This window comes from Pyxicephalus adspersus, chromosome 5 (genome assembly GCF_032062135.1).
Source record: "Pyxicephalus adspersus chromosome 5, UCB_Pads_2.0, whole genome shotgun sequence".
Classification (NCBI taxonomy): domain Eukaryota; kingdom Metazoa; phylum Chordata; class Amphibia; order Anura; family Pyxicephalidae; genus Pyxicephalus; species Pyxicephalus adspersus.
The window spans coordinates 124,906,085-124,920,243 of record NC_092862.1 but is presented as its reverse complement, the minus strand read 5'-3'; the positions used below and the strand labels follow the sequence as shown (position 1 = coordinate 124,920,243).

The 14,159-nt window shown below is 37.5% G+C and overlaps 2 protein-coding genes across 4 annotated transcripts in view; one reads left to right on the top strand and one right to left on the bottom strand.

The window, feature by feature from the left end:
- PITRM1 (pitrilysin metallopeptidase 1) overlaps nucleotides 1-2,109 on the top strand; it is a gene marked incomplete in the record, with an annotated part of 43,572 nt that extends 41,463 nt beyond the window's left edge. Inside the window, 1 exon segment of the mRNA XM_072412631.1 lies at nucleotides 1,456-2,109. Within this exon segment, the coding sequence (XP_072268732.1) occupies nucleotides 1,456-1,549 (94 nt within the window).
- Nucleotides 2,110-3,630: 1,521 nt separating this feature from the next.
- The window catches only part of PFKP (phosphofructokinase, platelet), a 56,372-nt gene continuing 45,843 nt past the window's right edge, over nucleotides 3,631-14,159 (bottom strand). For all 3 annotated transcript variants that reach the window (XM_072412635.1, XM_072412634.1, XM_072412632.1), the window contains 6 exons: nucleotides 11,039-11,203; nucleotides 10,056-10,117; nucleotides 9,003-9,114; nucleotides 8,412-8,511; nucleotides 5,496-5,601; nucleotides 3,631-4,421 (listed from right to left, as the gene is read on the bottom strand). In XM_072412635.1, the coding sequence (XP_072268736.1) occupies nucleotides 4,268-4,421; nucleotides 5,496-5,601; nucleotides 8,412-8,511; nucleotides 9,003-9,114; nucleotides 10,056-10,117; nucleotides 11,039-11,203 (699 nt within the window). In that variant the 3' untranslated portion in view covers nucleotides 3,631-4,267. The remainder of the gene's footprint in view (nucleotides 4,422-5,495; nucleotides 5,602-8,411; nucleotides 8,512-9,002; nucleotides 9,115-10,055; nucleotides 10,118-11,038; nucleotides 11,204-14,159) is intronic.

Below are 14,159 nucleotides of genomic sequence, written 5' to 3'. Positions count from 1 at the left end.
TAATATAATAAATAAATATAATAATTATACCCGGGAGTTAATCCTAAGAATTACAGGCCCACAATATAAACAAAAATTTCTACGCAAAAAAAATAGGATCACTTTTTGCTTCAAAAAATGACAGAATTAGAACGCTAGGGGGGTTAATAAAGCTCTCCAAGACTGGTACACTTTCATCAGTGAAGCTGGGTGATCCAGCAAACCTGGAATAGATCTGGTCCAGAACTGAAAACCTTTACTAACAAATAACAAATTATTTTAAGAAATCCATATCAGGTTTGCTGGATCACCCAGCTTCACAGATGAAAGTAAATCCTCTCCAGCCTTAATAGCTTTTATAAATTGGGCCCAATGATTCCACCTCTGTAGGTGTCCTGTGGTGTCTGACACCAATATGTCAGCAGCAGATCCTTTAAGTCTTGTGGCATTTGCCAGCCTGAGTTCTTCCCATCCTGCATCCGTCTGGCATCTTTCCCCAGAAAAAGGGATGCACACTCCCTGCCATTCCATGACCTAAAATAAAACCTGATTATCATTGCTCCATGGAAGAAGTTCCAATGCTCCATGGATCCAGCTTTGGTACTCTAGTGCTTTTGGCAGTGTGCATAGTCTGCATAGGCACTGTTTGCTTTGCAGCCCCATAAACAACAAGCTGTAATGTACTGTGTGATGGCCAGCATGAAGTTTTGTGCTAATAGCTTGTCACCAGTTGCTCTTCCACTTTTATTAGATACCTCCTACTGCATATCTGGAACAACCTTACAGCCCCCTTCTGTTTTTTAGAGACACTCTGAAAATGTTGTGTTGCCTTTACAAATTACTCCTTGCCAAAGTCACTCGGATCCTAACATTTTGCTTACGTTTTGCTGCTCCAGCACATCGCCTTTCAGAACAGATTGTTCATTTACTGTCGATGCCCCACCTCATGTTTGGTGCCATTTGTAACAAGATAATTAGTGTTCTGTATTTGGTATACGTGTCAGCCATTTTTAAAGTTTTGGCTGATTGGTGTATATTCACCGTCACTGTTGACTATTCTGTGCATTTCCTATGTGCAATAAGACTGAGTGCACAAGATCTCTAGAGAGACCCAGACAGACAAAAAAAAAAACCTATTGGGGTTATAAACATTACCAGTGTACGAAAACATAAAAAACAAGTTTTGGCTGTAGATACACTATTATTGCAGTGAAGTTTACCAACCTGGCTTTGTCCTCTGACAGAGTTACCTGAATCACATGTTTGGCTGGACCGAATTACAAATCTTTTGATAAGTAAAACTCTCTTATTTGTATATGTATGTATGTATGTAAGTATACTGTGTATTTACCAGCTTGCCAGGAGTTTAGATTTGAATTCCCTAACCTAAAAGTCCTATCATTATTGAAATGTGTAACATATGTATAATTGTTTTATACCAGCCACTGAATAATGAACACATATTCCTTTTTTCAGGTATCTAACAGTCGGGCAGTCCACACGTGGAATGGCTGTCCTGGGCCCTGAAAATCCGGGAATTGCAAAAGATCCATCTTGGATTATTAGATGAGAATATTCTTCAGTAAGAAGATCGAAGTGATATGTTCAAGGCTTATTGGTCCTTTTAAAGGATATTTATTTATAAGTACTTATCATGTGTTATTAGATATTTTTTTTTTAAAACTGTTAACATTTAAATTGAAACTCCACTTTTGTTGAAAAAAAAAAGACTGTTCCCTATTTGTTGTTTTGCTGTGTGTATTTGTATGAATGCAAGGGCCTATATGAGTATATAATATAATCTCAAATGTTTTGTCTACTTTACTGTGGATCCATGTGTGCTTCTCTTTTGTAGGTATTGTTTTAAGCTATGCCAATATTCTGTGAAGAAGGATTATATTACCAAAAAAGATCCCCAAATGTTTCTAGGAAGTTACATTTGATAAAAAAATAAAAATAAAAAAAAGAATAGAATAATAAAGCTTTCCCCAAACAGAAAAAAAGGAAACCTTAATTTATACAGGAGCTTTTACAGTATTAGATTTATTTTTCAACAAAACTGGAATTTCATTTTAATGCAGTGTCAAATAATAACAAAATAAAAAAAACTGATGATGTGTTCTCTATTTATATGGTTAGTGTGTGTGTGGCTTTTTATACCTATCTGGTCTATATGCCTGTGTTGTACTTTTTAAAGTATCTCAGAGTACTGTTAGCAGATTTTTGAAGATAGTATCGGATTAGCTGGTAATTGCAAATAAATATACATAACTGCCCCTTAAAGATTTAAAGGGCAGAACAAAAGTTTTACTTTAGATGTGCAGGCATTATTGCAGAAAAGGACAGGCATAGTCCCATCAGCAATAATTTCTTCTACCTACCAGATTTGCTTTGGATTTCTGGCAGCAAAGCTAATCTCTTGCATGTGCAGTGTCAGCTTTGGCTGCCAGGATACCTGACAATCCCAGTTTCCTCTGCGTGTGCTGGGAATGAGTGGCGCGGCCAACCAAGATGGCCAAAGACTGCAAGACGAAGCAAAGAAAGAAGATAGGGGTGCCCTGCGAGGGAACAGGGACATGTGACTAATCCAGGGTTTTGCTCCACTTACTATGCAGATATATACATAGATATATTTAGACATATATACAGATAGGATATTACAACATAAAGTCTTGGTACCCAACATATGCTTCTTTTGGTATCTGTTGTGTTCTTTCTGGACTCCAGAAGTCAACAGTAGGAGCTTTGTTTTTGACAAACATTTTAATTCATAGCAACTTTGTGTAAACTGTCCTGCAGTTGGTCTCCAGGCTCGATTCACTACTGAATGTAGTACATGCAGAACGTCTACTGTCACTGTCCAGTGCTTGCATTATATCTACAGTCTTCTGCAGCATTATATCCATTAAATATGTGGTGATAGGACCCCCCTTTGTTTAGATTATAGAGAGACGTGCCTTAGTTCTCTTGTCCTCTAAAGAAACCGCCTATGCCATTAATTCTCCATAATGTTTTGTGATCTGCAATCCATGACTCTTCTGCATCCTGCAAGTAGTGAAAATTTCTCAATGAACCGCTGAAGGATATTTGCAAGGAAATACCCCTATATAGTGCTCATCATCCTGCTAACTTGGACTTTATATAAAATATGGAAGTAAGAAGTCTGAACAGGCTCGCTATCTTACTGTATTTAGGATTCAGGTATTTCAAAGTCAATACTTTCTGAGCATATACCTAAATTCTGTTTTGATTAAAGCACCTGACTACAGGGGCTTCTAGGGAAAACATTATAAGGAGGCTTCTCCCCACTTTCCTAATTATTGGTGAAAACCGTGCTAACCGAAAATAAGATTAAAGTTGACAATCTCAGAGAGAATAGTGTTGGAAGTACCCTGTGGATGCCACCGCATTCAGTTCCATGCTGCACACATCCCTGGGAATGTCACTTAGCAGAGTATGACTCAGAAAAATGGAAATTTATGAGCCAGAATCCGTTCATTGGTAGGGCACTGTTCTTCAATCATAATATAAAGGTTATTAGCCTGTCTGGTAATTTTCCAGTAACAATCCAAAAGTTTTTCATGGTAGACTTTGTCTTTAATTAAAAAAAATCATGCCATACTTTGAATCGATTTATGTTGGCAGGTTCGGTTTTTGGTTTGCAAACTACTTTATTTCATCAACGCATCATTTATTGTGTCACTGAGGGGGAAAAATAGAAGTTGCACATATATATAGATATATATTTATAAAGGTGTATCTATAACATCTCTGATACAAAGTGTAATAAATGTATAACTTAAATGACACACAACACACAGGAAACAAATGCCAACATTTTAACCCATTCACAACAGTGGCCCAAATATTTGCAAATAAAAAATAATGTATTTTTAAAGTGAGCTCAGTCATTATATCATTCTCCTATATCTTCTCTATGCTAGACATTGTTTAGACATATTCTCTGGCTTCAGTCAAGACCTTGGAAAGGTAATGGACCTGGTGACTAAAAATATTTAAAGGACTTTCTCTGGTATAGCCGCCAATCATGATTTCTCTTTTATTTCCTATCTTCCTGAAAAATTAAGTAGATTGGCTGCTAACATTTATGACAGACACATCTTTTACAGATTTGAGGCGTGAGGCCCATGTGGACATAAAGTGCTGGAACGACGCAATTTAAATTACAGAAGACAAGTGTGGGGAACCATTCTATCCTAAGGTGGTAAAGCACACAATGGAGATGTCGGTAGGCTATGAACAGAATTGACAATGGGGCTCGAGGATGTTAAATGGCCCCAGCTTCAGATTCTTTTGGTCGTCTAATGTGAACGTGTTCCAGCTGTCCAGCATCTGAAATGTCATAGCTGGTCTTGTACTTGGCCAGGATCTTCATCAATGGTCGAAGCTTCAGCCACCATTGTTCCTTTGGAATTCTGTGTCTGTAATGAAAGGAGGAATTCCACATTATAATCATTCACCAATGTCACTAAGGTTTTGCCTAGAGATATGCTTTAAAGCAATGTTTCCCAAATAAAATTCCTCCAGAGATTGCTAGGTGGTCCATGAGTAATTTGTGCCTCTCAGGTCAGTTAGACTGACATAAATTATATTTTTGGCTATCTGTAAGGTTGATCTTCCTAATGACCAGCAATGTAGGAGGCATTTTTCCTACTGACCACCACACTAATATACTGTGAGCTGGGGATATAGTCATTATAGAAGGGGTTCCCCAAGACCTTAAAGTTTTTTCAAGGGTTCCCTCTTGTTAAAAAAGTTGGGAAAGGCTGCCTTAAAGCATATTTATACCGTAGTTAGAAATTGAGTGTTCAGCACATTTTTATATTTAGTAGCTAATGCTGCACATCCCGTATTTATACAATGCCAAACCAAACAGGACTATTAAGTCAGATCCAATAAACCAAAATATATTAAAACCTTATTATAATATTAATAAAAATATGAATTTTTAAAACGCTCCTAAGAAATCTTTTACAATCCTTCCTTGACTCGTTTCAGGGACAAGAGCTGCTTCCTCCGGAGATTGATTGAGATATGTTACAGCGATACATTAACTCTCATTTTTACTACCTTCTAATGACTTCTTAGAGCTGGTATAAGAACAGGGAACAAGAGGTAGAAATCCATATCCATCCACAGTACAGGTAAGTACTAGTATAGTTTTCATGAATAGTAATAATGCAAATCCATGTATATATTTAACTTGGGCTCCAAACTTCATTTAAAACCAAAACAGTCCCTCTGCATCAACATGGACCTGCACTGTGAAGGGATTCTATACCATAACAAAGCCTAAATAAATGCTACTATTTAGCATTTATTATATCTCACTGCCGGTAATTATAACCAACTGATTTCCTCTTTTCCAATATGAAATGATCAGACATGTTATAAAATGCTAAAAGTATAGGCTGTGTACACAAATGATTGATTATATATGACTAGGATACTAATTAAGTCAGGTCAGGATGGTCTGTCAGTTCCTCAGTACTCACTTGAAGTCAGTTTCATCCCTCAGCTGCATCACTGGCTGGAAGTCGAGAGCACGCCTACGCATTCCTAGCAGACAGACACTGTCCTCCGTGTTAGCAAATACTTTTCCTGCAATGAAAGAAAACATAAAAAAAGAGCTGCATACAGGATATTACTAAAAGCCTAAAAGTTCTGTGGATTCTCACAACTTTTCTATTACAGGAAGGGGTTAAGGGTGCAGGGTTTAAGGTATTAAAGTGACCTGGGTGGCTCAGTGGGTAGCTTGTGGGTAGCCGTTATCTTGTGACACTGGGGTCCCAGGTTTCTATCTTGGTCAGTACACTCGGCATGGTCTTGGTGTGGCTGGGCAGTAAAACATGCTGGTGGATAAACTGGCTTAGACTTTTTTAGGGATATATGGTGGGGATATTTAGGGTTGCCATCTTTTTTATATCCTGGCCTTATAGTCCTTTTCCTATCAATACCATTGGAAACAAGTCAAAGCATTTACTGCTCAGAAGGCAACTCTACAAAACATGGCTGTGTAAATAACTGCATAATATGTCAGCACTATATCCATGAGATGAGATTATTTTTAGATTTTTTATTAATATTACAGACAGACAAAACTAGTCTAAATAGGAGTAAATATAAAAATATAGCAGTTCATTCTGAAACAGCAATTAAAGAGACTGCCATCAAGGGAAACTTTACCACTGCTCACATAAATAGAACATTTATAATTAGATCTTACTGATACTGCCCTTGTATAGCAATTCATTATTCTTTTAAATATTTGCAGAGAGCTTCATTGCTCCCCTCCTGGTCCGCCAAGGTGTCGGGCTGCTGATTGTAAAGCCTCCAGCGTTCTTTGATGCTGGTGAACAACGGGAATTTATTGGAGTCACCGATTATGTGCAGGAATCCTCCCATACAGCTTTATGTGTGGAAACTTCACAAGGAAGCAGACAAACACCTTGGAGATATCGGGGCTTGTACAGGACCTGCTATGGGAAGCTGAAGATATTCCTAACAAAAACTACAAGGGTATTACTGCAAAAGGCAAAATGAATCACTATAGTTGAAGTACTTACTAATAACCACTAGGTGGCTGTATTTCTGCCTCTGCCCAATGTTACCTTACATTCTATTTAATTTAGGGAGAATTTATATTTATCTGTCAGTGCATTGCACACAATGGCATGATTCACTTTGAATGGCACCCACATGCAACTCTAGCACAAATTTTGCAGTGCAGCAGCACAACACAAGTTAGTAAACTACCATGTGTTTTGGTGCACTGCAATAGGAAAACTGCAATTGTGTTTTTTGTTTTCTATTTCGGTGCCCCTGCAGCCCTTTTATTTGAAAGAGTCTTTTAAATAAAATGCAAGTTAACATGAGTGTGTAAATATAAAGCACAGGAATGGCAATGTGTGAATGAGTTCTGAAGTTAATGGATTTAACTGCTTCCAATGTACACAAAAATGCTTTATGCAGTAAATATTTATAATCAACAAACACTACATATTCCATTACAAGTGGAGTGTAATAATAAAAATAATATATAAAAGAACTGCTTATAACACACAGAGTCCTTGATTCTACTGTTAGAATCTATTATTTGGTTGCTATGCTATGGTTTCTCCAGGTATAGAATTACATTCAGCACACAGAACAATGAAGTGTATGTTAACCTACAGAATATATTGCAATACCACAGGACTGTTTTAATAGGAGAACAGAAATGTGTGCAGGATATCCATATTAGGGTTCGTGTCAACAGGCCTTTATTAGTTTTAAATGGAAATGCAAAATAGGGTTACAGCAGGTCACAGGAGGTCAACTGAAGGTCGGATTCAAGTCAGCAGCAGGTCAAATATTAGATGAAATTAGCTGCAGGTCAGATGGAGATCAAAAAAGAGTAAGTAAATATCAAATAAATGTCAAAGAGAAATCAGATGCAGGTCAGAAGGTGAACTGCATGTAAAATAGGATTAAGAGCAGGTCAGATGCAGGTTAAAAAGGAAAATAAAGGTCAAATAAAAGTCAGGTGGCTAACTGAAGGTCAGGTGCCAGTTTAGATGAATCTGTGAATAAATTCTGAATGATCTCAAAAACAACTCGTCAAGCTGACAAAAACTCCTTAAACTATTTAAAATTTTCACAGCAATTCAGCATGATTTCTGATTGGTTGGTGTGCATGCAGCACTTATTTAGTAATTTGGATAGGAAATTAGTAAACTGGTTTTGGTAGAATATATATATTTTTTAATGGAATGTGATTGATATGCTGTTTAACATACTAAACTACAGGACTATTTATCTGTTGTACCATGTGATTCTATACACTGTACATTACTATGAAATAATAGTGTGACACCAAGAAATAAGGAGACATTACCTTCCTCTAAGTATCCCGAGTAGCCATCAAAGTAAAGAAAATAGAAAAGCAAAAAAAGAAAGTATTAACTAATTACTTCACTAGGATCTAGAAGCCAGCGTCATGCAATGTGTGCAAAGCGGTTTTGCAAAACATGGGCGGCAAGCAAACTGTCACAGGCATAATATATTCACCGTGAGTTCAGAAAGTAACACAAAGGATGGTTCAATGGAAATGACAGTGCAAATTAGGAGGATGGGGGGGGTTCTGGTTGCAGGAATGTTTTTTTTTTTTAATGAAGCAGGCACATCAGATAGGCGTTGTGTTCACAATGTCAAGGGCTCTGAGTGAATGTGACAGCTGATTTCACTGGCTGCCATTCCAACACAGACATCAGATCTTATCTAATGTTCTTTTTATAAAATTATTATTTTATATTAGCAAAATGGACAAAAGTTATAAAAAAAAATTCAATGCAACACAAAGCCATGTAATGTGCCTATAGGAAGGATGAAGCATATACATAGAGGCAGATTGCTTGTCAGCTTTCCATTACCTTTTCTATAGCATTCTTTCAGCTTCCGTGAAATCCACTGGATGGCTTTGGCTGAGATTTTGGTGCCGAAGTTCCTGTCAAATGGTGACGGTGCTCCTCCCTGTGAACAAAACATTCTGTGTCACTATAGCTGTGATTGGACTGCAAGACCAGAATACAACTCATCAATCAGTTTGCAAATACAAGCCGCAGCGTGCAATTACCGTTTACAGAGGAGGTCTGTGAGCAAATATGAGAGCAGTCACTGAGATGGACAATCATGCAGGGCAGGAATTCAGACTTGAGTGGCTACATGATTGTTTAAGTAAAGCCAAATTAATAAATATTCTTCATTGACAGCTAGCAGTCAGTACTCCTGCCTTGTAGTGCTGCATTGCATGCATGATTGTGTTCCTTCCTCCAATGGTGTGGATACAACTTCATCATCTTGGAAGAAGTTACACAGGCATTGTAGTAGCAAATCAAGTCTTCTGTACTACTGATAAAAGAGAATGTAACAACCCCCAACACAATAAAAACTGTTCCACCCCAATCCAAGATCTCTCTACAGGTCCAGTGATGTCTGACCCATGGTGGATTCTGATACCGCACCTGCTGCATGTGTCCCAGTACATTCTTCCTGCAGTCAAAGACGCCTTTTCCTTCTTCAGAATACAGTTGGTAGATGAAATCTGTGGTGTAGTTCTCATTGCTGTTCTCGTTCCTTAAATAAAACATCAATATGAATCAGATATGAAAGCACAAGAGCTTGTAGTCTATGATAGTTCTTATATAGAAGATGCCTTCTAGAGCATTGTTTTTACCCTAGAACAGTATTTCCCAACCAGGGTTTCTCCAAAAGTTGTTCGGGGTTCCCTGAGAAATGGCAAATGTGTTCAGTAAGTGATACCAATGATCTGTAAGAATGACATTCTTCCCACTGCAATGTAAGATTCATTCTTCCTACTGATCATTACACTATTGTACTGTGAGCTGAAGATATTGTTATTACTGGCAGGGGTTCCCTGAAGACCTGAAAATTATTTCAAGGGTTCCTCCGTGCTAAAAATATCCGCCCTAGACCAAAAAATATGATTTTCTGTGAGCACCCAGCATGGATTCGGCTGGAATACTTTAAAGTATTTTTTTGTTATCTCCTATGAAGATAACAAACAGAAAACAACTGTGTGTACTGTACACAGCAACAAATCATTTTCATTTATGTAAATTTTCAAAAATTAGGAATGCAACAGGAGAATTAAGCCTCCCCCTTTTTATTGGAAAGGGGTCAGAGACAGCAATTGTGCTGGGGAGTCCATCAGAAATAGTGGTAGGTGGGTGATTTGAACCTTCAGATCACTACTTTAATGGAACCATCAATTTTTGCTTTCAATGATTTTTAATAATTTTCAACAACATAAAAAAGAACAGCAATGAAAAAGGAATAAAAATGGAGATTAATAACAATGTACAAATTAAGGATGAAACACTAAACAATCGAAAACAATGGGTGGTGGAAAAGGTCATACAAGTCCAAGGGAAAGGTGTCCAGGTTGGAACTGACCCTCAAAATTCTTGACTCCAATGTGGAGCACTACCATCCCCACCACCACATCTAGAGTTTTACTTTTGCAGTCACTGGTTTTGTGCTGCTGGTTTCCGTACCTGAGTACAAGGCCTCTCTGGATGCTTGTCTTCATCTTCTCAGTTAAATGTTCCACGTTTGCCTAGAAAATTAAATCATGCAGATATTATAGAGACAATACAGGTCATACCTTTCCTAAATTTCTGCAGGTAGGTAACAGTGTTGGGTCACATCCCGCACATCTCATGTGCTCTCAGGGTAGAGAGCTGTAATTACATATTGCACCATTAGCTGGTATTCCATAATAATCGGTAAGCACATAAGGGGTGTATTTGTTAAAGTTTTATCCCCCAAACCACAATCTTTTATACATTCCTCTTTTTTTTTTAAATCTTGCTTTTCTTTCATTTTCTCTTCAAGCAAAAAGTCTTCCACCAGAAATGGCATTGGTAACATTCCCTGAAATTTGCCCAGTGGGCTTTTTATATAGTTCTTCCTTTCAACTATAAAAAATTGAAAGAACTAAAAAGTAAAGTCTCATAGACCTCATTAAAAAAATGCCTTTCAATTGGTTTTAAAAAAGATTCCCAGCAAAATCTGTGTTCATCTAGAACTACACAGAAGGGAAAATGGTGTTACTGTTCACTCCAAATTTGAAGATCATTGGACCAGGCATTATTTTGCTTTGGTAAATAAATCCAGGCAATGTCAGGTTTTAAACATGGGGAATCATGGGCCACATGACTATAAACTCAGCAAATTTTTAGGATTTTCTTTTTATATGTAAATATACCCCTGAGATTTACTTCCAATGTTTTCCTTAGTCATACTTCCAGAACAAAGGTAACATTGTTGTTCACAAGGAAATTGTCAAAGGTGAGGTCCCCACCAAATTACCAATATACAGAGCATCCAAATCAAATAATGATTTGCAATCTACCTTGGTGACTAAATAAACAATAAATTATTGGAAAGTCCATGTCAGTGAAATCAGTTTAAAATTACATGTGGATGAAACTAGGAAATGATGCAGGTTTTATAGTGAGAATATATAAGTCATTACCTGGAGCTCCCGAATGTCAAATTGCTCCTCGAAGATGTAAGCAGCATCAGCGCCTGCAGCAAGCCCACCCATGTTGGCCAGGTACCCACAATATCCGCCCATGGTCTCAATGATGAAGACTCGCCTCTTTGTTCCACTGGCAGACTGTTTGATGCGATCACATGTCTGATGAAGGTGTACATGGTATAAATATCATACTAGTTGGAGAGTACACATATGTATGAACAATAAATGACCACATCATGCAATGTCAGGGGAAACACCAGGTGTAAAATATATAGATGAGTATGTCTATGTACAACTGAGATATTCAAATACGAAATACAACAATGACAGATTATCTATACAACACAGGTACACACATCTATTCATCAGAGGTCTGGATGTTTGGAACCATCATAGCGCCATATTTGTGGGGGGATTGGTCTTTCAATCAACTTTGGTTACCAGTTAACTCACCATAGGATTACTGGTTCTGTAGAACCAATCGTTTGATTTATCTCCACCATGCTTCACAACCAGCTGACACGATGTGCAGTTTGTGACCTGTCTACTAATGCAATGGTGGCTCCTTCTTGTGATCTGCTTCCCTTTGACCAGCAGCATTGTGCAATGTTACGGAGCCTGGCTGGCTTCCAATTTAGAATACAGAAACACCCACCTGCTTCTGTGCAGGGAATTGTGGATAGATAATACAAAACTCAATTTCAAGCACTCAGACCATGGTAAAATACATTTGTATTTTCTGCACACAAATAAATAATCTGTTTTATATTTGCCTTAAAGGTAATTGTCACTTAGTGTCACTAATAACTCTATCTGGACATACTACCCATTATTAAGATGCAGAAACTCTGCAACCAACCAGATCACATGGAAACAATAAACCTTCTTTAGGCTGCAAGTTTTATCCTAATATGTTTGGTCATTATAAGCTCTGACCATCTATCTTCCACTGAAGAAACAATAGGGCCATTTACACCTAGCCGGTTCATTGAGAGTTTGTATTCATGTATTGTGCTAAAGCAAACCATCCATAGGAATAGTCTGGCAAAGACCCATAATGAATCAAATGTTAGACACAATATTGTTTTGGTTTTGCCTCACATGGTAGTGCATATCTGTATGTTGCAATGCAGGTACGTTGGTGTGCCATTACTTTATGGTACATTGCCACATGTCACCACAATGTGTGAACAGGTCATTAATGATTCATATAAAATACCTGGAACTGTTCTTTGTTGTATGTCATAACTGTTATAAAATTGAAATAGAAACCAAGGACTTTTTAGGAAACTTTATCATTGATCTTAGACTTGAATAAGTATAAGGGAACAGAAGACAAAGTCACCAGCACTCCAAAGTACAGATTTTTTTTATTTTATTATAACATAAATAACACAACAAGATAAAAAGCCAGAATTTCTGGGTCACACAGGGTCTCATCCTCAAGGTAAGATAGTGACCAAGGGACCCTGCATGGCCTAGAAATGCTGGCTTTTCAACATAATGTGACAGTAAGAATTCTGTACTTTGGAGTGCTGGCGACTTGGTCTCGTGTTTCCATTTGTTGTACATGGTGCCATTCCTAATTCTCACTCCAAGCACCTTTCCTATAATACAAGATCTGTTTGCTGTAAGGATTGCATCCCTCTCACACATATTGCTCAGCATAAAGGAAATAAACGTGATATGAAGAAGTGTTCATATGCCGCACTGATTTCCGAGCCCTCCCCTTGCAGAAACATTTCCTTTGGATAAGACCAGTTGGAAAGTATGCACACACATCTGTAAACACTGGCAATAATAGGATCAGGTAGTGAAATCCTCTCTTTCTAGGTGAGCAAATACTGTTGTGTGAGATTATTAACCAGCAAGATACTTGTGTGAGCAGTCATGAGGTTTAACACCTTCCTCCGTGACCTGCATATCAGTCAATGGAAATGTGACTCATCTCTTACACATACAATGAAGCTGATGAAATGTATACTGAAATATTTTTCTTTCTGGCTCATTACTGAAACTACATACTATAGCCTACAGGAACAATATATACAACCTTCGACATTTCCATTTCAAGCTGTTTTATCGTGTCATCACATGAGTATTTAAATTTGTAATTACTAAAGCCACAATGACCTTGTGATAAGGAGGAATATAGCAGTGTTGTAGGTCAGGGATGAATACTTTATGCAATGATACATATTCAGGAATAATAAATTACATAGTAAAGGTAAAAAAGTTCATCAAGTTGAACCACTGGGGTAAAAAATGAATATGAACATACTAGAAAACTCCAGATTCCAGATAGAACCATATATACATATCCGATCCAGAGGAAGGCAAAAAAAACTTATAAATTATTCTACTCCTAACAGGGGGATAAAGCTATCAGATATCCCCTGGATCAACAGTTTGTAGAACATATTTTTTCAGCAATAATTTGGGAACACTCCAATTACTGTTGATTCTACATCACTGAGGTGCTATCCTCATAGAATTTTACATAGCTGATCCAGCTCTGAAAGACAGCATTGGATTTCATAAGCCTCAGAAATAATTCTATATTCGGTACCTGCATAGTATGTGACATATTAGTACACCAGTGTGTATTATTTCTTACAGAAACAGAGTACTATTCTTGACAATACTTTCGCCTTCTTTTCCTCCCACATTACCAGCCATTGCCTTTGGTCAGGCATCATTCTGCGTTAGCATTAACCTCCTGGAGTGGGATACATCACAGTCATGTAACTTTTGTTTTCTGGTTTTAGTTGTGTGCGAACATATTGTTACACATACTGGCTCCTTTTGTCATTTTTTATCTTAAGATGCCAGAAAGCTACGTTACAGCAGGCCCAGTGAGTGATCAAACTGATACCATCATACGTCCAGAATGTTTATCTCGTCCTATGCACAAAGCAATTTTATTGCTGAAGTAAAAAACAGTAAATAGTTTTCCCCAGCGAATTATCTTCATTGCAGCACATAAGTATTTAATATCTTTGTTCCATTGAAATCTTTTACAGGTGCTATTATTTCAGCATCAGATTTGATTCAAGGAGAAATTGTTATGTTGATGTATGTTGTGACACTTCAGGAATGTAATAATGGTGATATT